Source organism: Poecilia formosa, unplaced genomic scaffold (assembly GCF_000485575.1).
Source record: "Poecilia formosa unplaced genomic scaffold, Poecilia_formosa-5.1.2 Scaffold189, whole genome shotgun sequence".
NCBI lineage: Eukaryota > Metazoa > Chordata > Actinopteri > Cyprinodontiformes > Poeciliidae > Poecilia > Poecilia formosa.
Genome location: NW_006800128.1, coordinates 915,999 through 941,450, shown reverse-complemented (window position 1 = coordinate 941,450; position 25,452 = coordinate 915,999). Strand labels below are relative to the sequence as shown.

General features: G+C 39.8%; 1 protein-coding gene across 3 annotated transcripts in view; it reads right to left on the bottom strand.

Annotated features, from left to right (window-relative positions):
• Positions 1-25,452, bottom strand: part of npas3 (neuronal PAS domain protein 3) — a 308,598-nt gene that overhangs the window by 5,931 nt on the left and 277,215 nt on the right. For all 3 annotated transcript variants that reach the window (XM_007566262.2, XM_016678753.1, XM_016678755.1), the window contains 5 exons: positions 22,788-22,906; positions 21,814-22,007; positions 15,703-15,809; positions 2,186-2,333; positions 1,964-2,079 (listed from right to left, as the gene is read on the bottom strand). In XM_007566262.2, coding sequence (XP_007566324.1) covers positions 1,964-2,079; positions 2,186-2,333; positions 15,703-15,809; positions 21,814-22,007; positions 22,788-22,906 — 684 coding nt within the window. The remainder of the gene's footprint in view (positions 1-1,963; positions 2,080-2,185; positions 2,334-15,702; positions 15,810-21,813; positions 22,008-22,787; positions 22,907-25,452) is intronic.

Here is a 25,452-nt window from a genome sequence, read left to right as displayed (position 1 = left end):
GATCTATTGTTTCAGTCTGACTTCCAAGGTATTGCAACATTTTTGTAAGCATTTGCAAACACAGGAGATAAAAGCTAAATGCATGACGGAAACTAAAAGAGAGGATTTCAAACTAAAGCAGGAGGATGTTCTTTGTGTGGCTTCAATTAGTCTTTGGTGTCGGTTTTTCTGTAACAGCTGTAAACAAAACAGACGCATCTTCTCATGTTAGTTGCCATCTAACTGCAGAAAGGTCAAAGGGCATCTGTTTCATTTTTGAACATGTTGAATCAGTGCACCTTGGGCCTGTTGGACATTTGCTGAAGCTGGCTCCCTCCTGCTGCAGCTGGCATCAGTTTATAGCCAGCAGCCTGCCAGAATCTCTATCCTCTAGCAAAAATACCAGCTGGCCCTGAGCTCCACTGTGCCAACACAGGCTTTAGGATTTGATAGTATTATGCTCAAAGTGGAGGGGCTGTCTTGGTTTAGATTCATTTACAATGTGTAAGCTCTAAGTCACTTAGTGCTGGCTGCAATGAAGATATGATGCAATAATAATGTTTAGGATGTGTTTTTTAAGTTGTGAACAACATCATAGGAAGGTAATGGTGTTAGCAGGCTGCCTGTATGTTTCTGCTCAAGTAATTTGAATAACTTTAAAGATGCTTCAATTACTACTGATTCTAAGGCTTTCATGAAAAATGTTTTACTCTATCTGTCACCTTTTCTGGTGTGTGTAGACTTCCAACTCAATAAAGGTAGTGTTAGCTAGAATTGACTAATTATTATGGGCTCCATGTCAGGAGCTTCTGCTCCTGGTTTGGTCTCCCATTACAAACTGGGTCCAATAGGACAGGTCAGTCTCAGAGCAACTGAAAGGTTCTGAAGTAACTGACTGCACAAAGAGCTCACTCACTGTGCTTATTTACTGAACAGCTGTTCAAATGACCTGGAAGTGGCACCATTTTGGGATCGCAGGGTGACCTGGGAGACCTGATGCTGAAAAGACAAAGTGGTGTCATGTGGAAGACATGTTTGAGAGGACTGGTGTTTGGGAATGGAATGGGCCGTGTCAGTGTGGTTCAATGTGATATTTTACGATCCACCATATTCAGCAGAGCATTTCCACCAACAGTTGGACTTTCACTAGGCAAGTGAGGTCAAACCTAGGAGCCTAAAGTAGCACTAGGCAAGGGCAAACACTGGTATGTCTTGTGCTTGAAGCAAGCAGTGACAATCAATGGCTCATGTTGTGTGTAGTTCCATTCTGACCGTTCCACAGCGATCCTAAGACGTGGTACGGGTCGCTCCTATTAAAACATACCAAACCAACTTCTGACGTCACCACTCGGTGGAGACAGGTGTACTTGGAACAGGTCAGTGTGTCCTTCTGTCTCTAAGTTGCTTAAACTTGGTAACAAAGCTCTCTTAAGGAATAAACATTTATCAAAAGTATTTATTTCTAATTCTTTGCCCATTTCATAAGTCATATTTGGATTATTACAGGGTTTTTTTTTTTCTCAAAAATACGTTCTGTTCTATACTGCTTAGAAATGTTTTGAAGTATTTTGAGAAGTTGTTAAATTTGCAGAGCTTTGTGTATTTTGTCTGAGCATATTTTATCATGTTGTCATTTTGCGGCAGCAGGCTGGGCTGCCATGAGAGCCCAGTCCCTGCAGCTGCTGGCACCCACCACCGCTCAGCCTGCAACAGACCGCGCCCTGGCACCAACTGATGAAATATCTGGGGCTTCTCTTATGTATAGCTTGGATTTTCAAGTTTGACTTGTTTTCTTCACGACTTTCTGGACATGAAGACTACACCTCTGTTATGGTCCAACTTTAAAACATTGAAAAAAACCCCATTTTATTTAACATTTCAATATTTTACTTTGTAGTCTTTTTCTTTCTTTCCTTTGTCTTTCAGCAATAACTCTACATTTATGATATGAAACAGTTCCTCCACTCTGCATTCACTTACATACCTGAGTTCTCTTTGGACTCAGACTCAGAGTCGGAGGTTTCGGAGGACTCAGACGCTTTCTCTGGAAGATTTGGCAATTGGGCAATGTCAATGGGTGTGTCTTTATACTCAGGATTACTGTGAGGAAAAACAGAAAAACTGTTACTGGCAATTCATAATTCAAAATTAGAGGGGTATTGCTGCAGTTATGGTCCATCATTTCCCAAAGTGAGTCATGTCTGACCTGAGGACGTAGTTGACCCAAATGATGTTCTTCTCGCTGGAATTCTTGGCATTAATAGCAATGGTGGCACTGGACTGGATCCAGATGTAACCACTGTTCTTCTGGATCCACCGATAATATTTTGTCACACACTGACCTTTATTCATCACTAGAGAGAGACAGAAACACACAGGAAAATGATTATCATGTTTTTCCATGATAACTCAACCTGCTACATTGTTGCAGGATAGAATCTTGGAATGAGGCAGTTTTTGGTTGTATCGAAATTAGTTTATTTTACAGATATGCAATCAGTTTTGTTTTAAACTTTTTCTTTAATTATCGTGATACCATCATAACTTTATCTAAGTTTATCATCAGGTAAAAACACACAGTGACACATTCCTAGATACCAGTGTGATGGTTATGTTGAGATATTTTATTCCCTCCTCGTCTGCTGTGCTCTGATTAGTTGATTCTGACTGAGTTGTATATTTCTGCAGATGACAGTAGGACTACAAGGAGGAAGCAGAGGAGCTTTTTTCAGATTATCTGTCACAACATAGCAACAGTTTTAATAAATATGTAAAAAACTGTTTTATATAAATGCTAGATACTGCAGATTTAAGCTAAGTATTTACACAAGACAGATATAAAGAAGAAAAACTTTGAGGTCAGGAATGCCAGATGGAGAGTTGTAGTGACAAGAAGATGACATCCTGAACATATGATTCAGTAAGAACTAGCACTTACTGCTAGCCTGTCTATGTTGAGTCCTCTTACACACCTATTAGAGGCACCAACTGCACCCCCACACCCCCAGATAAGAACAAAGAAAAACAGAGACAAAGGTGATTATATTCAGTCATGATACATTAACCTCTGTACTTTTTTCTTATCCTTTCAGAAACAAAAACACCTTATTTACAGCTAAGGTTTGTGTGTTTTTTAGTGTCATTAAGAGACTTAAACCTCTTCAGTTTGTTAAGGTAAGTTGATCTGGATCACATCATGGTCAGTTCTTTAATTTTCCAAACACACAACATGAGCTTTTCACCGAATAAGTGAATAAAAGTAATACTCCTGCTCTCCACCAGACATCGCTGTGCCACTGCAGCAACCACATGTCTCCTTTCAAAGGTGGCCCCCAACCCCCAACCCACACCCAACACCCAAACCTCGCTTCACCCTGAAACAGCACGCGGGTAATAAATTTGGCTAAATTAACCACTAAATGGTTATCTCAAGCAATATGTATTGGCATTAATCAGGAGCCGCTCAAACAGAAACAGTCAGAGACGAGAAGCGAAGGCCTCTGAATTCATATCCCGCTCCTCAATTTAATTACGGACACAAATAGGCTTTCCATGACAGAGAAGAAAGAGAGAGAAAGTGAGGGCTGATTTATATAAAAAGAAGGCCAGTAATTAAAAACTATTAGAATCTAATAGCATTGTTTAAGACGACATCCCCAGGGCTTTAGTAATTGACTTTGGTCGGACGGCTGCTGCTTATTCCTTCTCTATTTGCCTATTCATAGGAGGGGAGAGGCAGAGAGACAGAGGGAAAATAACTTGTTTGTTAAGGTAGAGATGGTGAGATCATGTCACCTTGAATGTGACCTTGTTTTGTTTGTACAACAGAGTAAATAACAGCACAGTGAATACACACACACGCACACCATCAGACACATGTGCACAAGCATGGCAGTGGTGGCTGTTCAGATGTCGGCAGGTCCTCAGAGAGATGCTGGCTGTATTAGCATGCCCAATGGAAGAGGACACACGCCCACACACACCATGAGAGATGGAAGGTGCTACTGCTGGAGCAGACTGTTTCTGTGGGTGAAATCTAAACACAAGTGCAGGTCCAAAATAACGCTGACTCCTCAGAAAACAGCTCGACTAAACACAATCAATGAGAATGACTTTGTTCTGAAGCCATCCTTCAATCTCCAGTAGCTTGCATAAAATGAAACATCTCAACTAAACATCTGGTCCTCACCTAGTTTAAATGAGAATCCACACCAACAGACACGTTACTGTTTCACCAAATGAACAAACACTAACAATCCAAATAATTCAAAGGAAACTAGAATCGTTACCTTATCATTCTCTGCACTGTGGATCAAAATTGTTCCACTTCTCTCAAAAGTTGTTGTGTCTTATCAAAGTTCACAAACAGTATTTCCACAGACTTCTAGAGTCACCATCCTCCCCACACACTCCCTCTCTGTCAAGTATTGAGTATTTTTGGATGACATTTCTGACACTGGTTGAACCATTAATTTAATTGTTAAACATAGATAAATGAGTACAAGTGATGTGGAGGAAGCTGAGCAGACCAAAGGTTGTTGACTCGTGTTACCTGTAGGTTTGTGCTGTGCATGTCTGCTGCAGCTAACTTTAAACAGGCTTCACCAGGCTTTTCATTCAGGAGTGGAGTCTTGGACATCGAGTGTTCATGGAAGCCACTGTATGGAAGTGAATTACCAACAGCATATTTGGAAAAATGTTTCACTCATTTTATGTTTTGTACTAAGAGTCAATTGCATTTATTGGTTACACTGATTTGATTGATCATTTACTCATTTGTCACCCTTTGATCTTATATTTCTAGACATAGTTTTGGAAAAATGTGACATGGAGAAGTTGAAGTAAAACTTACACATAGCAGCAATTATTGTATGTAGAAAGACTAAGTTCATAAGTTTGTTTCCTATTTGAGACGAGATGAGGAACCATCATTTCTAGGTGTTTTCAGGGTTGAAAAACATCCACCCGTGAAGGCAGATCGTTACAGATCTAGAGAGCCGCTCTTGTGATTTCTGTCTTGGTTGTTCTTTTCAACAAAAACAAAAAAGTTAGTAACATGCATGCATGTTAATTAATGTGAATATCCAAATCTCTTCTTTCCAGGTTTTCTAAATATGTCTGCGATTGCTCCTTGAGTCTTAGACAACTCTTGATTATTTTGACTCCTTTGTCGGACATAGTACGATGAACAGTGTCTGGTTTGCTTTGTCTCCAACGACACCCTCTGGACTTTTCAGAAGTTTACAAATGCAGCTATAACCATTGTCACACAAATCTGTTTTAAATTGTTAAACTCTTTTATAAAGGTCTTACTGATTTCACCAATACTTTGCTGTTGAGAAAGCTTGCAGTTTTAACCCAGCAGCAGATGATCTGCACATAACAGCAGGAATTGTTTCTAATTGATGACATCTTTCATTTGGTTTCTCGGTGCCTTTTTGAAAATCTTCAAGCTCAGTAATCTGCTCCTCCGCATCAGGAGGAGTCAGTTTGTGGAGTCAGGGTCTGAGATCAGGATACCTCCTTTACGTCTCTTCACTACACACAGTATGACAAGGAAAACTGTTTTATGTTAATATTTTCTGTTCACATTGCAACAATGTAAATTTTCCTAACATTTCTAGAAAGTTCAGATCAGTCAGCTGCAGTTCAACATCAGTGACAGTAGCTGAAAAACATTGAGGGGAAAAAACAAAAGTCTGGGTGAAACAAATGTAGGGAAATGTAGTCTGAGATGACCGAAAAAAACCTCCAGTCTGTATGATAAACCTTACTCTTTGTCTCCTTCAATTTTAAATGGCTCCCTCACTGATTGTTCACTAATGAAGGACAGAGGGAGAGAAGGAGAATAGATGGAGATGGGAAGAAAGGGAGTGCTGGAGGCTAGCCTGAGGCTGCAGGAGAGAGACCGCTCGATTAAAGGAGTTCTATTCCCTTTTAAAGTTGAGTCTCTTCACTTCACTTTTTCTCATCTTTTTCACCATTAATTTTTTTCTTCTTTCATCACCTGTCACACTTCTCACTCATTGATCATTGGTATTTATCACATATTTTAACCAAGTTATCTGTCCTAATCGTAATGATGTAAAAAAATAAAAATAAATCTCTTAACTGATAAGATTGGTCAAGCTTGTTCTCATGTTTCTCCTTACAGCACTTCAGTTCTGAACTGTGGTCTGTCATTTTACCAAATTAGTTAGTAATGGACTCAGACTGGAACCTGCTGCTGCCCCACTGGAGGCACATGTTCATTTCTGCTTCACGCTGCACAACATTCATGTTTTTGTTTTTTTGGGGTTTTTATAGACAAAATATTTGAGATACTGATATATACCCATATCCTCATTTTTGATGTGATAATCTGCACAGAAAGCTTCAAAGAAGTGCAGTTTGAGATAATATTGGTATAAAAAAAAGGTCTTAAAGACGAGGCGTCCTGCAGCTTGTAGATGCCTCCTCTCTAACTCACCTCAGTCAAATAATCAGGTAATCAGCAGGACTGACCGCTGAGGAGGTGATTCAGGTGTGTTGGAACAGGGACAGGACAGCGGCCCCTGAGGACTGGAGTTAAAGAGAGCTGGTGTAAGATGTGGCTTCTGAAATATTTTTGGATTTTAGGGGCTGAAGGGCTTCAAAGTTTATTACGAAAACAAATTAACTGCATTGTGTGTTCTATCACTGATTGGTAAACGTCAGGTCTTGTTAGAGTTCTCTATCAGAACCAGCCCACTTTGTCAGGACTCTCTGTTCAGAAACAACTCCTTAATGAACTCTGATAATGTTTTGAATTTTACCCAATGACCAACGTTTGGCCATGACGTTTGCAATGCGCCACTTTGACACTATGAAGCTTGCTACAGACTGCCTGCTCTGTAAACTGCCGTGCTCCACTGCAAAGAGAGAGGTTCTGAACCAAACGAAATGTTTTCCCGCTGCAGACTGAGCCGCTCTGCGCCCGGCTGTGACTACGGTCCCAGCTCTGAGACAAATCACAGGCTGCTTCTTCCTGGAGGTCTGTCTTCATCAAACAGGTGACAAGTTCTGTATTGAAGCAGAGGACAGCTATGTATTCTTTCAACAATCTTTCGTTGTGCAATCATTAAATAAATATTAACTTATCTAATCTCTACCTGCGTTTACTTTTCTGTATTTGTTTGTAATACACATGTTATACTTTTGCTGGGAGGCTTCTTTGCAAAGTGAGATCATTCTATCTGTATTTCTTTGCAGAACAACCAATGTTTTTAATTTGGAAAGACGTAAAAATGCAGCAATACCAGAGACTTCATTCTGAGACGGAAACCTCAAACTGCAGAAAAGTGAGAGGAAAGTCAGCATGTGATGCTGCTGACTCCGTCCCTTCATCCAGCCTCATCCACAGAGCCAGTCTTCTTCTGTTATCCTAGTGTTCTAAAAGGTTTTCTGTGTGTGTGTGTGTGTGTGTGTGTGTGTGTGTGTTTTACAACAAGTGTGTGTGTTTTATCGAAGAGGATAAAATATGCCTTTTTGAGTGTGTGTCGGTGAGGATTCATTAAAGGCAGTGTTGGTCCTGAGAGACGAGCTCTGCTGAAACGCCTGCAGGCTTAAATCCACAGAGTTTTCACTTTTTTGTTTATTTCTTCTTTTTTTTCCAGCTTTTCTCTCTCACATCCTGTCTGTGGTATTTTGCGACATTTACTCTATTGTTGAAATTGATCTCGGTTTTACCAAAAGATGAAAATAAATCAAAAAACTTTTTTGCATCTCTAATTCTTGGTACGGTCTCCTTTTTTGTCTTTTCTTCTAATCACTTTGCATTTCATTAACAATTTTTAAATTTTATTAACTTTAATAATTACACTAAACCTTTGCAGAATCTGCTCAGTCAACTGATAGCCTTTAGTTTCCATGTTGTTGCTCATTATTATTAATTTGCATTACCATTAACTAAGAAAATTCATCATATCCAGTCTGACTCATTTCTACTGTTTAGAAAAAGCTGTTGCATAATCTTTTTTACTTCCTGGAAGTATAACAATCAATTTTTTTCTATGTGCATATCTTCCCTTTTTCACCCCAACAAAACTGTTCATTTTCTCATCTGTCCTTGAGAAGACAGGGATTTTACCCTCTTTTCTTTTCCTGCCTGTGAATCTAAAGTTCCCATTTCTCTGCCTTTCTTTCACCCGCTCCCTTTGTTCTGCTGACAAATCTCTCCTTCCTTTACCTTTCATTTCCTTGTGAAAACTGCAGTTCACCTTCTATATCTTCTTTTTATGTTTCTCTGTTCTTGGAGTGGAAACTAGGACAGACTGACTTTGAGATCTGACCCAAGCTAAGACCGGCTTGTCAGCAGGTAATGATAGAGACTTAGCGAGTGACACCTTCTCACAGAAAGGGATCATCCTGTGTGCTACACTTAAAAAGAAGCCTTTTAAAATTTAGATCCCTGTTCAGAGAACACCCTATCCCTCCAAAATGCACGTTGATTGATTCTCTAACTCTCTAACTCCTGCAGCAATGGAAAAACCAAAAATAGACGTTCAAATAAATCCCACAAAAAGTAATGCTGTATGTTTTTTTTTTTTTTTTTACCAGCATACTGGCATAAACTCTCCATCTACTCATCCACGAGAATAACTGCCTTTTTCTAGAATACTTGTGGAGTTTAGTGATTGGTGCTTTATGTTTTGCTGTGAGATCAGGCAGATCAAACATCATCAGACTGCTCTGAAAATATTAATATGCCCTCATGCAGCTTTTCTTCAATAATGCCCGAACGCAATCTGGATTGCCTTAAAAAGTCTGTTAATAGGTTGGACTGATACACACAACAAAAATACAGGCGATTAACAGTAAGTCTACATACCTCTGTTAAAATGCCAGGTTTGGTGACGGCTATAAATGAGACCATTAATGATCATGTCAAAACTTTTTACACCTTCAGTGAGAATTACATCTTGTAGTTTTGATATGTGGGGGCGCTACACCTTAGAATGAAACTACACAAAAACAACTGAAGAAGACAGAAGCTTTCAACTTCCTTCTACGTGAAATGTGAATAAAAATGGAGTGCCATTAGATTCTAGTGGATTTCTCTTTTGTCACTGATAAAAGACCACAAGTCATTTCTCCCTCTAGCTCTAGAATCGCACATTTGTTCTTGTTGTATTTACCTATAATGCCTTGTGCTGTAAAACTGATTAAAATTGAGTGAACAGCGCTGGTGTGAATGCAAGCCAAGTCACTAAAATATCGAGGAAGAAAGTGTCATCATCTGAAGGAACCAAACTTGAACTTTTTTAGGTCCAAATCAGCAAAGGATGCAAATCAAAATATTGGGTTAGCCCAAGTTCAAATGCAAAATCTGTAGTGTCACCAGTGGATATCCTGACAACCTGCGACATTCTGACAACTTTGAAGTCAGAGTGTTAGATTCCAGGAGAAGCTGACCACAGATAACTGAATGGTGGAATTCAACTGAAAGATGTTCCAACACAGTCTTTATGTGTTCAGTGAGTTTTTATGGTCTTTACATCAGTTCATGTTTTCATTATAATTCCACAGCAGTTTGAGGTTTACACATATAGTGCATTAAAATAAAATGTTATTATTCCATCCATCCATCCATCCATCCATCCATCCATCCATCCATCCATCCATCCATCCATCCATCCTCTCCCTCCCTCCCTACTGGGGTTGCAAGAGGTGCTTGTGCCTATCTCCGGTGGTCAATGAGTGAGAGGTCTCCCTATCCATTATTATTCTTTTGTTTACATTAACAGGTGTGCAATAACTTTCTACAGCCATTTTTTAAGAAGTTTTTTTTCGGCTCCTGTGGCCTTTATTTGAAAGTAATCCAACAGGAAAGGGGCAGAGAAAACGGGGAAGGCAAGAGCCACAAGGCACTGAGGACGGGACTCGAACTCAGGACGGCGGCGCTGATGTCTGTGGCCTCTGTGCACGTGGGGCCCACTCTAATCGCTGCACCACACAACTATTCTATTACCATTTTTAATAATGAAGCACCCAGAGACGATGGTTACTGTTGGACACAATCTGGTTCACAAACAGACACAAACAGAATGAAAATATTTCATTTCTAAGGTGATAGACTTTATCAGTGGGGCCATCATGAGTGCAACAATGCAGTGAGTGAAGGGTCTGTCATTCAGAGCTGTACATGAATGTCAAGATATCTCTTATGGTACCTCACAAAAAATATGGAATTTCTCCTCCTGCTGGAGGAATCTTCATAGTTATTACTAATCATGCTGATCTAAGTGGGTCAGAAAACCTGGCTTGGGTCTTTCTGAGAGTTTAAAAAGAAAAAGGACAAAGGAGATGTAAAAGTGATACCTTCCCCAGAAACCATATCTGTCATTATCCAGTTAGGCAGATGGGTTCAAAAGGTCTGCTGAAAAGGTTTAGTTGTTATCTGCTTTAGAACCAGGGTCTAGAGCAGGGGTCCCCAAACTACGGCCCACGGGCCGGATCCGGCCCGCCACGTCATTTGGTCCGGCCCCCTGAGCAATGCCAGATCTGGCCCGCCTCCTCATGCCAGAGAGGATTCAGTGTTTTTTTTTCATATATTGTATTTTCCGGTTTATATGTGGATTTTTCTTCAACCACCAGGGGGCTTGAGCAGATGTGAAACTAACTTTCCCTCAATGGAATATATACTAGTCAGTCCCAGTCACCGTTTCACTCACGGTTTTTTCCATTTGCATTCTGGGAAAAAATCTATCTGAAAGCGCGAATGTGTCATCCCGCCCCGCTCGACAGTTTCAAAGACAGAACAGCCCCCCCTGCCCCCCGACAAGAATTTTCTAAGGTTTCTTTCTCCAAAAACTAAGACCGGCCTCCAACCAGAGAAAGGAACAGCTATGTGGCCCTCGCAGGAAAAAGTTTGGGGACCCCTGCTCTAGAGAATCGCTGGCATGCTAATAAATCACCAAATCAAATGGTCCCGGAACAAAAAGTCATCTTTCACAGCAACATCACCAACACTCCACCGGTTGGGCTTGGTTAAAGGGAAAAAAGAAGAGACATAGACCCCTTCCTGCAACCCCCGTTTCTCAAAGCCTGCTTTTCACAAAGAAATGAATTTTGAAAGAAGCTGAATAAAACGAGCAGCCGGGGTGACTGAAGGTGCTTTATTAGAATATGCTCCTCTAAAACCAAGTCGTTTAAACTGCTGGCAGCCGGCTCGCCTTCCTGACCTCCCGTCCTCACCGCAGTGAGGAATCATCTGCCTCACGACTGCACACCTTTTTGTGTGTGTTTTACACATTCTAATCTAACCCACCTCATTCTGTCTGACCTTTCAAGGCCAGTGTAAAGTTCTTACCTGATTACCACTCAGAATGTTTGGAGCTTAAAAACTTTGGTAAAAAAAAAAGACAGAAAAGTTTCAGCATGTCAGTTTCTTTGTGCTGGATATATATCATACACCCTCGCTCAAAATCCAAAACCCAGGAAGGAAATGTATCGGTATTTGAGGTTCAGACTGCTGGATCGTCATCAGGTTGTCAGTTAAAAATTATTATTAGTTTGAAAGAAACCAGATTTTAATATACCGACATTTTAGGACTGAATATGGAAATAAATATTGACCTAGTTTTATTTATCAGGCTGATACTGATATGTTAAAAATACTCATATCGGCCGATAGTGTTGGTTCCGATATATTGTGCATCACTACTAAAAACAAAAAGCTGACAGCAGAGCTAAGGGCTTGATGAAGTGGGAATGTGGTGGGAACGTGGTGGGAACGTCGTTCCATGTGGTGAAGTAGAGTTCACAAAGGACAGCCATGATGTTTAACTTACCAACATCTGCTCTTTCAAACTTTTGTTTCCACTAGTCTTTGTGTTTTTAATGACATTTAGTGATCAGGAGGCCACAGAGAGTGGTCAAACAGTGGACGGTTATGTTGCTGGTTTCACCAGGGTTAACATGTCATTGATGAAACATTCTGACCTTGACTCTCCTCAGTCAAGAATGAAGCCGGCCCAGCAAAACTCAAAGCTTCATTGTTCCATTTCTAACAGATCCCAGACCATGATGAAGAAGCCAGGCAGTAAAGCTTCCTTCGTCTTACTTGTCACATCGTTGGTGCTCATCTTGCTGCACGTACAGAAGAGAATGTGGCCTGGGAGGAGGCAGCTGTTTGTTCTTTTGTTCTTTAAACTCTTCTCTTACAGATGCTGTCCTAGAGTTACTGGGCAGCAGCCGACAGCAGTGAGAGGCTTTATCGGGGTCAAAGGTCGAACTGTGTCTCTACAGACAGCTGGTCTTTTGCCCGAGCACAGGGAAGGTCCACCACCTACCTGAATTATCTCATTATACAGAACTTTCAGAAATGTACAATTAATGTCTTGCTGCATCCAGATACACAGCACAAACAACCACTTACACATGCACACGCACACACACACACACACACACACACGCACACGCATGCACGCACACGCATGCACACGCACACACACACGCACGCACACACATGCACACGCACACACACACACACACACACACACACACACACACACGCACACACGCACACACACACAATTTTAGTAATGTTTCTCTTTGCACCTTTGATAACTGGATAACACTTCTAAAAACTACTGAATGCGTTTTTAAACAGGCAAAACAAATTCAGGTTGTAGGAGTTTTTTCATTGAGTAAATACATTCAATTATTCAGTAAATATTTTTAGCTCAAGTTTGTTTGTTTTTTTTACATCATTTTCCACAAGTACTAACAAAGAACACATATCTATCTTCATGTTTCTCTTTATTTAAAAACCTAAACAAAGAAATAAAATGATGGTTCTTTAAAAATGACAGAGAAAAAACCTACAATAGATAATTATTAAAAGTAATAAGTGGCTCTTTTTCAAAATGTCATGCAACATTAGGAGCTGTAAATAAGTTTTACTTTGTTGGAGTGAGAGGACAAATTGCTCTTCGGATTGCAAAGATTTCTAACCAAAACACAAAGAATAATTCAAAATCAACTTTACACAATAACTATATTTCTTTGACAACATGTATTGTGACAACTCAACACAATAGCATTTTAAATCTTTGCAGATGTTTTAATTGTGCAATAAGTAACAAAACCTGGAGAATATTTTGAAAGCTTGTCTGGACGCTACAGCAGAGCGCACAGCTTCTAAAAACACCTTTAAGAAACACTTCATGTTCCTCACACGACCCGACTTCAAAAGACCTGAACTATCCCTTGAAGACAAGAAGGAATGCTTTCTCTGTGTCACAATAATCAGATACAGGGGCTAGCACATGAGAGAATCTGACAGCTGCTGTCAACATTTGACTACCATCAGGCCAGTTGTCCTTGCTGTGTGCTTGTTATTATTTGGCGTTCTGCCTAAACACCCTGACTGCATCAGACGAACCATGAAAAGTTGCGGTGCGCTGAATGCCTCCTCAGCTTTTACTGCCACTGTAAAGATCTGACTGCTGCAACAAACACAGTGCTGCAAATCATCCAGACAGACTCTAAAAGGCCCAGCAAAACCACAGCTTGCACATGTGTGTCCGTGTCACTGGGTGCATTGTGCCTACTGACAGCAGTAATAAGATTGCAGAGCTGCAGCTGAGAGAAAACTTAGTAAAGATACGAGAGAGGAGCACAGTTTGTAAGAGGCCTTAAACTTTCAAAAGCGGAAACACGACTGCAATTATATTCCTCCACCAGGCAGTACAAAGGATATTGACACTCACTGTGGAGCGAAACATAAAGCTACTGCTGAAGGTTCGAAGCAGAGGTTTATCAGAATGTTCTGTCTAGTAACTTTCAGAGGGAAAGAGCATATTTAAAACACCATAACTGCTATGACGGCAGAGGTGTCCTCATCAACTCTTAGACATGCATTCAAATGTTTTAAGGGGTTAAAATGGCTGTTAACCATGTAAATGGTAAATGGCCTTGTACATGTATGGAGTTATATCAAGTCCGAGGACATTTATATACATTCCAGCCTCAGCTGCCACCCAGTTGGTGCCACCAGGCCGTATGATCACCATGGCATGGAATGCAGGTGAAGCGTCCTGTCCAGGTACACAGCAGCATAGTGACTATGATGGACAGAGCAGGGGTCCAAACTGGCAACCCACCAGTTACAGGAATCTCCCTCAGCCACTGTTACACCATGAGTGCTTGAACTTCTTTTCAGTTGCTTCAGGGAGTCCTTTTACCATCAATGTACATAGAACTGGAGCTGGGCCTTCTGACCGTAAGATCTAAAATATTTTGTGTCATTATTCTTTAAGCTGACTGCTGTGGATATGAGTTTATTTTTCTGGCTGAGCAGGTGTTCTAAACAACAACAAGCTCTTCTCAAACCTTTCAGTCCAGTCCCTGTACAATTCTTTTTGAGGTTTTATATTGCTGTAGCTTAGCCCTAGCCCTATCTCTGGTAAAATCCAGCCCCCTTGCTTCTTTTAGAGGGTCTGGACCCTCGACTATTGAGAACAATTGCTTCCTGGAGGCCTGGTAGACTCTTGAAGTTTTAAATCTTACCCCATTGCTAATGTTTTTCCGTGACGTATGTCTTGATGAAAATTGCCTGACTGTAAACAATCATCCTCCACTGGGAAGAGCAGTGTTGAGCGAAGCGAGGCAGCTGTTAATGTTCATTTGATATTTAGAAGTGTGGCCAACACCATCTGAATGCTCCGTTCAGTTCCTAAGCCTTGTTCTGTTACAGAGGTCTTTGGTTCTATGCATGTCTAAAGTGATGTTTGATTTAATCATAAGGGTTTATTTGATGTTCAGATAAGTCTATTGTACCCAGCCTCTCACCCGGAACGTTAGCTGGAGATAGGCACCAGCAACCCTCCCGACCCCACTAAGGGACAAGGGTGTACAGAAAATGAATGAATGAATGAATGAATGAATGGATGGATGGATGGATGGATGGATGGACAAGTCTATTGCTCAAACTTTACCTTCCTCAATTAAAAAGTTGGTTGTCAGGTGGTGTATGGGTCCTGGGCATGCTTTGGGCTGGCTAAGGCAGGGGTGGCCAGCTCCAATCTCCAGGGCCGGTGTCCTAAAACTTTTAGACGTATCTCCGATTCAACACACAGGGTCAAATAATGAGGTCATTAGCAGGACTCTGGAGCACTTCACTGCACTGAGGAGGTGATTAAAATGTTTATTTGAAGTGTGTTGAACCAGGGAGGCATCTAAGAATTGCAGTATAGCGGCCCGCAAGGACCGAAGTGTACTTTCCCTTTTGCCCTTTTGACATTGCTGGGGCTCGTTCACTAAATGGAGTGGTAATGTGCTCTTCCTCCCTTTGAACTGAATTCCATAGGGCACCGGCCCATGCAGACCCTGGGCTTGGTCTGCACGGTGGAAGATGGTGTGGCTGGGTGAAAAGGTGCCTCTTTGGCTTGACAGCTTGTGCTTTTCCTCTGAGGGGGCGTACGGCGTTCGGTTCTCTGGTGGTGCCTTGCTAGCTAGCTAGCTTTGCAGGCTAGGTAGCTGTTTGTTTTTTGTTTTGGAGATACCTTTTGGCTACAATTCGCTCATTATTTACCGTCAGTAAAACAATTAATATTGATTTATAAGCTGATTCAGTTGCCAAGACTCAAACCTGTTTTTTTGAGAAATGTGTGAAAATGAATTACCCAAAAACAGCTAAAGCCATGATAAAGACAGATGTTTTTATGGCTGCGGTGGGACAGAAGTGGTGAAAGTACTCACAGTCCAGGTGACTCTGTCTGATCCCCTCTACGTCTTCCGCGTGAATGAACTGGTAGCACCTCTTTCCTACAATGTCCACGGGGGTCAGATCCATGTAATCACTGATTCTGAAACAAAGTAAATAAGTAGCAAAATGAAAAGAGGAAGAAGACCTACAGGTCAGACCCTCACAGACACAGGACACAGAAACATGTATGCAGTTTTTATTTTTGATTTCTAGTTTCACAAAAACACCAAAGTAAAAAGCACCGAAGCCCCAAGTTAACGAGGACATTTTTTACTAATGTGTCCCAAAAGGTTATTCAGTTTAAAGATCGTCTCCCCAACGATTAGTGAACAGGACCACATATCAAACATTTTGACTATGAGCAAGATAAGTATGTTAAAAATCCAGTTTTTATGTGGATGGTTGAAACATTTATGACAAATTTTAATATATTTTTTGTGTTCTTGTTCATTCCCTTTGGTTGAGCATATGCCAAAATGTTATGCCAACTTTTGTGTGAACATTAAAGAATAGAATTAAAGAATCTTTCACATCTCATAATGCCAAAGCAGTTTCCTGCATTTAGTCTGGTTTTAATTTAGAGATCCCCCAAAAATAAAAGTCATGCAGTCAAAGATAACACATGTATGTAATCCTTCATGCTACTCTCAAAATGAAGTGTGTAGAAAAGGACAGTGCAGCAAGTAACACAGAACTGTATTAAAATGAAAAAAAAAATCAGGAACATGCTTTTCACTGGCTGGTTACGCTACGTCATCTTGTAGCATTTCAGCCACACTACATAACCGAGCTGGTTGTCAGAGAATATTTGCTTTACAACAAAAAATACCTCAAGATTGAATTTTAATTCAGTGACTGACTTGACTGAACCAAGACTGAACCAAGACTGAACCAAGACTGCAGTCAGAGCAGGCAGGCCACATTGCTGTAGTAATACCTGTGTTTGTTTGACCTGCATCCGTCCATATTTGTGTACTGTCTGTATAAGTGTGTTTGTGTCGAGGCGCACAGTTGCAAAAACGTAGAAAGCAGCAAAGGGTGGTTGGACTAGGCCAGGGGTGGGCAACTCCAGGCCTGGAGGGCCGGTCTTCTGCAACTTTTAGATTTGTCTCTACTTCAACACACCTGAGTCAAATAATGAGGTCGTTAGCAGGACTCTGGAGAACCTGACTGCACTGAGGAGGTGATTCAGCTGTTGATTTCAAGTGTGTTGGACCAGGGAGACATCTAAGAGTTGCAGGACACTGGCCCTCCAGGACCAGGATTGCCCATCCCTGGACTAGGCTCTGGAAGGCTGCAGCAGGACAGGCTGGTAACACAGGGCACCAGCCGAGGGTCAATTTATCCCAGACAGAGGTTGGTCATCAGAGCAGCACAGCAGCAGCAGACCTCAGGCCAAAGAGGCATCGGGTGAAATGTAGGGTGCCACGCCCCCCTGACCCAGCCACACTGCCACACAGGCCACGCCCCGGAGCCGGTTCCCCTGGCGGCCAGGGGCCCCAACCAACCCCTGGCAGGAAGACCGCCCAGCGCCAAGCAGGGAGGAGGGAACAGAACTTTACTGCACTAGCACTGATAACTGGGATCAATTGGAATGTGTATGAATAGACTGAAGTGATGGTTCTTTGGAAAGTACCTTGAGGCGGCATGTTATTAACCAGCTGAACTGAAACTGAATCTCTTTGTTATTAACCAGTCGGGACATTTTAGTGTCCTTGTCATTTTACATGCAACTTGTCTGTAACAGTAATGCATCTACTTATTAATTCAGCCTGTTGTGAAGCAAAGCAAACGTCAAGTATAAACTGTTTTGTTCAATTTGAAACGTGTTGTAGTGGATGTGGGCAGGAGGGACTGGACTGACCCTGATTACTATGATATATACATAAAGAGGATCCAATGGATTTGGAGTCCACAAAAACACACTAATGTCTTTCACTGTCTCGTCCAGAACTTGATCATATTCTTTTATCTCACCTTTTGACAGTTTTAAAATAATTATAAAGAATCAACCACCTCAGAAATATATTTATCATAGATAATGTGTCATGTAAATGTTCCTGGCCTGTTTATCTGTATTAAAATAACTGCTCAGATGGGATCAGTGATTAATTCAAATGCTACATTTTTTTTCAACAAAATGTGTCAGGATGAAATTATTTGGTTCTTCTGTTTCACATTTACAACTCTTGTAGGTTTCTTGGTTACAAAAACCTAAAATCTATTTTAGAAATGTTTTAAAGCTTAACAGCACCAAGAATGTGATCCAACTAGTCTCACAAGAAACACGTTTCCCATTTAAAACAAATGCTTTATGACTTAGGGACAAGAAACTAGTCAGTCAGGTTCGGGTATGGCTAACACTCATCAGCATTAAAAAGATTAACGTGAACAAAAATACCACAGAATGGAGCAGACAATTTCCCGTTTTAGTCAGATCGAGGATGGTTGAGGGCGACTAATGTCTGTACGCCAGATAACAGCCCATTTTGTTCTTTGGAGAAAAGCATCCTGCCATTTTTTCATTCTCATAGAAACTTATCCTCAAAATTGAGCTGTAATGGAACCGACGCTTGTCTCTTTAACACAGCGGCGATTTCTGTCGCTCCACAGTGAATATCATCATCTGCTGCATTGTATCCACTTTTCCACCCACAAAAAAGCAATCTGTCTACCATCATTTTCCTGCTCTTTTTATTATAAAACATGAAGGAGGTATTTCTTTTTTTATTTTTTATTTTGCCTGATATGAATCTTTGCAGTCAAGGCGTTAGCTCCGGCACAAGATCCTGATGGCTATCTGCTTTATCTGGACAGAGGGAAGGCGATAGAACCATCAGAGACATATTTCACTGTTAAACCGGGGAGGATTAGGTCATAGTCCTCATGAATACGGAGCTCCAACAAGGCTGACAACTTCTTTATCCTTGGAAATAGTCATGAAACAATGATGCAGAAACAGTCAAATCATTTTTAGGATAGCTTAAAAACTGTGACATTGTTACATCTTTAAGTGATCAGGAAGTTTGTCAAAAGACAAAATATGATGTATTTGCATTGTTTGTATTTATTTATTTTAAGCTGGTTTTAAAAACAAACACAAGAACAAACAACTCTATTGATAAAAAATATAGTAATTAAAATCATGATCTAATATTTATATGCCTGTTCAATAATAACTTATATGACATAGACAAGATGGTTACAAACAAACTAATACGACAAGAAAATAGTAGCAATGATGATTGTAAATAACCTGACTTATAGCTAAGGTTCTCTGTACAATGTGAGTATCATAGCTTTGTATTTATTTTTAAACCGGTTGATGTTTGGACATTGTTTTAGTTCCATATTCAGTTTGTTCCATTGTTTGGCTCCAGTTACAGAGATACAAAATCTTCTCATAGATGTTGGGATGCTGTGTTTTGAAATTCAGTCTTCCCTCACACCCTCTCTTCCATAAAATCCTGAAGATGTTTAGGAAACAGATTATAACGAACATCAAACAGAAGTGCAGTTTGATTTTTCTCAATTTCCTGCAATTTTAATAAAGTAGACTTAAGAAATAAAGGATTTGTGTGTGTAAGAAAACTAGCGTGTTTTACTCTGGCGGCTCTTTTTTGCAATACTATTAGTGATTGTTAGCAATGTTGATTTATAAGTATTGCCCCAAACTTCTGCACAAAAAATTATATATGACTCAATCATTGAACAACACAAGATGTAGAGTGACTTACTGTTCAGATAATATGTTGCTTTGGCTATAATTAATGTATAATATGAATAATTTGGGACCCAACTTTAATGAAAGAAAACCTGAAAACCTGACCTGTGCAACAATTATTGATGTTAAAAGTGCTTTTAAAATGTGAATGTCGTGAACATTTAAAAACAAAAATGATTCATGTATAGCTGATTTGATTCTGATCCAGACAGAGTTCCACTAGAGTCTGTAGAGGAAGCCAAAGACTCTGGTGATGGTGAAGTGACTTAACATCACCAGAGATGTTTTGTCATAATGTCAGTAGAAACATGAATTTAAAGAAGGGATTTGGAGTCTGTATTGCCAACAATGATTTGTCCAGTGATTGTTGTGGAAAGTATAAACATTTTTTATACAACATTTGAAAAAAGTAAATAAAAAAATATATTTTCAAACTGATACTGCAATGACATCATTATATTTTAGGGGCAGGGTGATATCCTCCAGTCCTGATCTATCAGCTCACTGTATTATGGGGCTGATCACCATGATCTTCATTTTATTAAAGTTCAGTTTTAGGTTCATTTCAGATTTATAGTTTTGGTGACCACATAACCACATGAACCACATTCACGTTAGCTATTCATTAACATATGTAAGATACTTTTAGTGTAAAGTCCAGATTGTAAGAACATGTTTAAAAAATAAACAACTCCTCACCGCAGCGTTCCCTGGTGTTGGATGTTTTCCATATTGTGTAAACCCAGAACCAGGCTTCAGGTTTGGGATGAGAATTTAATCTCAATATCTGTCATTATGTCTGAGAGTTGACCGTTTGAGCTAGCAATAAAGCTTTTTAATTTGACAAACTTCAAAAATATTCATTTTGCCTATTTGACTGCATCTCTACATAAGATATGCAGGTCCATCATTAAGTGTAACCCAAAGGTTTTGTAAGAAGCATTTGCATTTTCTGTCGTGTAGCAACAATCTCTTATTATACAAGGATTCTAATCATATCAAGTAAAATAACATTTATGTAATGTATTTGATGTTAAGATTTAGGTCATAAGCCTAAAGGCATTAATCTGAACAACAACAACAACAACAACAACAACAAAAATCAAGAAAGCAGCAGTTACAGCAGGGTTCCAAGTCCATGGATGAATAGAAGGCAGCTGTGTTCGCTTGCTTCCACCTTCTTGGACCCCTAATTATGCAGCAGATGTTTGCATCAAGCTGCATTATGCAGGGTTTTAAATTATATGTGGCAGTTTTACTGATTAAAGTGACAGGAAAACTTTAGGTCGAAGCTCTGCTGTAATATGTCACCAACACATTTTCCTTTGTGATTTTTTTTACTCTTAATCAGTAATCTCACTCTCTTCAGATCATTTTGCAAAGCAGCTTCTCTCAAATTCAAATCTTAAGGTCAGTACATACTTTGCAACAAAGAGGAATCAGTTCGTTCCCAGAATTGGAAGAAACAACGACCCCATTCTGTTCATGCAACACTTTTTTTTTTTTTTGCAGATTTTTCTGCACATAAAATCTGGGCAGAACTTCTTTGTTGCATATTTTCCAAGCATAATTGTGTGATTTCTAAGAAACAAGGACTTGCATAAGGACTTATCTATGGAGGTGATGGAGGACCAGCTATTTTTCTGGATAAAAAAAAAAAAAAAAAAAAAAAAACAAAACTATTCTTTTGCATAAATTTATATGCAAATGTTGTATATTTTTAAATGTATCCTACTCAGTTGCACATTTCAATTGGCTGTTATTGTTTTTCTCGTGCAGTAAATTTGCCTTTTCTGTAATGAGTCTAATTCTTACAGAATTACATACTCGCATATTCACCTTTGTGTGAATATGCGAGTTTCATTTGCCTTTCACTTTGCTCATTACATGAATTTCCCTGCTGTGAGACAATGAAGGATATTTCTATTCAATCCTGTTGCTTCTTAAAAAATCGATATCAGTCAAGTTTTCTTTATTTGTTTGCATTACAACCCAGCAGAGTGACAGCTGAGTGTCCCACAGTTTTTTACTTGTGGTAGTAAAAATGACTCCATTGGCTCTTGTTGTAAAAACCAACAAGAACAACCAATAAGTTACACATATTCCTAAAGAGGAGCTGCTGAAGAGAGACACCTTAGTAAAAAACATGAAATATGACATAAAGAATATCCAATTTATTGGAGCTAAAGAGAGCTAAAATTCTGCAGGGGTAAAACTGACACCTTTATTGTCCTCTTGTTTCTATAATAAATATAGAAAACACTGTATAGAAATGGATCTGAAAAGGTTAGATGCATTTGTTCAGGTTCATTACAAATTTTTTATATTACTCTCTGACACAAACAAAAGAATCCCTGAAGCCAGATTATTTCTCCCTTACCTGTTCTCACAGTAGACGATCTTGAGATCCATGTTGACTCTGGTGACAAACATTTGGCAGTCGATGCGAACCTCATTAATTGTGGGCGGTGGGAGGGCATGAGCTACCACCACCATTCCCATGATCTGATTAGGCACCGAGCGGCTGTGCGTCAGAGCCATCCTGATCCGCAGACGCCCTGTGATGTGGATCACCTGACAGGGAAAACACAGCAGGTCACAGTCAGAGGGTGTGACAGCTTTGGATGTGGACATGGATGGTTCCAACAGTTGTTATTTTAAATGCCGGAGAGGGAGAATCCATGTAAATCTGACAGCGAAACATTGAAAAAACCCACAAAACTCAAGAGAATGTTTTAAACACTTCTTGTTTTTAAAATGGCCTGAAAAACAGAGTTAACTAGCAAGCACAGCTAGTTAACAGCTGTTAACAGCTCTGGTGCGTTTAGGTGCCTGTTCATGTTGGCACAAACATGAACAGGTTTCAGCTTGAATATGTTCTTTGCCTCATACTTTATATAGGAGATGTAATTTCTCCTGCAAAGAGATTCAGTTAAATGCAATAGTGTAATAGTCTCATCCTGCATGGCTTCAGTCTCCCATGGAAACACTTTACATGTTCCATTCTCGGTACGTGTTTCACACTGGACGACTATCGGTGCCACACCACCTTCTACATCTGTTCTCTGTCTAGTCATTAGATTCTGTGTAATTAACTGCCTACTGCAAATATGTTAAGAGGTGGTTTTCACTGCTCACATTAATGCATTTTAAGGTATACGTTATGTATGAACTATTAACATAGGCAGTTAGAAGTAATTCTAGAGGGTTTTCTCAAGTAATTGCAGATTTTCCTTTTATTCCAATCTCGCTAACAAGATTCACAAACATGTCTAAAAATGTTAATGTTCACCTTAAGAAAGAAATCATGCTACTTTCAATGATTGTAAGCAGAGTTTGGGTTGATTGTCTTACTTTATATCCTGAGGACTTGATGTGCACACCTCTCTTTGTTAGAGTGGACTTCATCCGGATGAAGAAGGATCGTTCCAGAGAGTTATCAGGAGACAGGAGGCTGGGACTGCTGGACTCCACTGCACAACGAACAACACAAAGACAAGCAAAAAGACATGAGCTAACCAACAGCTGTTAACAGCTCTGGTGCGTTTAGGTTTAATGTTCCTCACAGCCTGACCGACATGGTTCCTGTCCTGAAGTCAGTGGTAGTTTTGATGTGGGCAAACATAACATTAACATGCCTCTCTCCTCTCTCACTTGTGAGGGATCCTACAGACCGGCCCATAAAGTTAAATGACTCCTGGAGGTAAGACATAATTAGTTTGTTTGTGTAGTTAGTAATATTTTGAATTTAAAAGTTATGTTTGACAATGTTTAAGTGTTTCTATGAACCAGAGGCAAGTGTCTGCAAGTTTTATTACAAACAATGTTAATTTGGTTCAAGACTTTGTTATCCAAAAAGGTGAAGGTTTTGTTGCATTCTGTTCACTGGCCTCTGATTGGTTTTGGTTTCCATGAACTTTTTTTGTGGTCTAATATTTGTTTGGGCCTTAGTTAAAAAAAAAACCCACCTCAAGTAAAACAAGCAGGTCCAATTCATTCAATTTAATCTATCTGCAGTTTAAATGAGTACATTATCGACACATATTTCAACTTATTCCAATAAAGTAGAAACCTCACTATCTGTTTCTATTTCCACTACTGACAAGGGTGTTGTACAATTTTTCACTTTTCAAAAATGCAGAATCAGAGTTATCTTCTAAAAGTAGCACTACATATTTGAGAGAAGGAATAATAAACCCCAGAAAAATGACAAAAAACAAATGTTATGTTTGTTTCCTTTCTGCCAGCTGGTGGATGGATGGCATTTCTGATAGGCTGAATTCTCTATCTTGACCAGTAGATGTCAGTGATTGTTGCAGTTCTTCAGGTTTTAGTCTAAGTGCATTTGATGAGAAAACTAAATGTCATCATGGTTCTTGAAGTCTTCTGAACCATTATTTCAATTTCACTTCAAGAGTTTATTCCACTGTATTTGATCAACATACAAAAGAGAAAACAGGATGAACAGTGCATGCTGGGAAATGTACTTTTAGGTTTATTCATTCTTCCAAAAACAAAGTTATGATCAATTTTTCCGTGGTCATAATAAAGAGAAAGATATTTTACAGTGGTTTATTACTTTACTGTGTAAATGACAAGTAGTGATTTGACTGTAATGAACTATGTTAATGTTTTACATGGTTTCAAAAATCCATAAGTTACATCAGAAACACGTTTGTGAAATAAATATAACATTTCTGTCAGGCAGATTTATTGGATAACTACAACTGCTATTAAATGCTATTAAACCATATAAGCTTGATGCCTTTTATTACATTCAAGCTGAAAAAGATGTCACAACACATCTGAAAACATAGAGAAGAAACTCAGAAATAAGTTCTACATGTTGTTAGACCACAGCCTAAACTCTGCAGATGTTATGCCTTCATCAGCATGTAATCTCTGCAGGTAGAAATACAAGATCAGATCACCAAGATCAGAGTCATGCAGGATCTGTGAGTCTGCTGCTTGTCCTCAACAGCCAGCATGGTTCCACTGAATAAATAGATGAAGAACATTTTACACATGCAAGCAAGCACACAGACACGCAGCCAGGTCTCTGGTGGATGCACTGGTTGATCACTGCTGATATATGTTGACAACGTCTAATCTGAAAAATTGAAAGAAATGAATTAATATGCAAATTCATCCTTTATAATATAAATGTCCTTGAAACAGCGAGGGGGTGGTGATAGAGAGAGAAAGGCAGTGAGGAGGGGAAGAGGTGGAGGGAAGGGGCAGCGGCAGTAGAGGAAGGGAAGGAAGAAAAGATGGGAAAATCTGACATGTACAGAAAATACATGAAAAATAAACTGAATAAATAACAAATTAGATGGACTGGCGTACGGAGACATGAAGAAAGGCGAACAAAAGCAGTACTATTATGTACTGCAGAATCTAAAAGATTGAGAGTAAGAAAAAAATAAAGCATCATGAGAGATATTTATAATGAGGAAGAAAAATAAAGATTATGAAATTTACCAGAAGAGGAAAAAACTCTTTCTCTGCACCACTGTTTCCTCTGCTGCTTCTGTTCTAAACACCATCAGCCAGTTAGCTGTCAGTGCTTCAGGACAGTAAGGGACAATCAGATGGAGGGACAATGTCCCCATCAAAATATGATGTATTTAACTTCACTTTCTATGTGTAAAACTTTAGGTACACATACACACACATATATAAAGGAAATCAAGACATCAAGGACAAAGCCTTAACGGACGATGTGCTCAGCGAATGTCTCAGGCAATGGGGAACAGAAGACGAGGGGCTAGAGGAACCATCATGGGAGGACAAGCCCCTACATGGGATGTACCACCGACAAATAACTGAAGTGGCTGATATCAGGAAATCCTACCAATGGCTGGAGAAAGCTGGACTCAAGGACAGCACAGAGGCCCTCATCCTGGCTGCACAGGAACAGACCCTAAACACCAGAGCAATAGAGGCTCAGATCTACCAAGGTGTAGGTTGTGCAAGGAGGTCTCTGAGACAGTCCAGCACATAACAGCAGGGTGCAAGA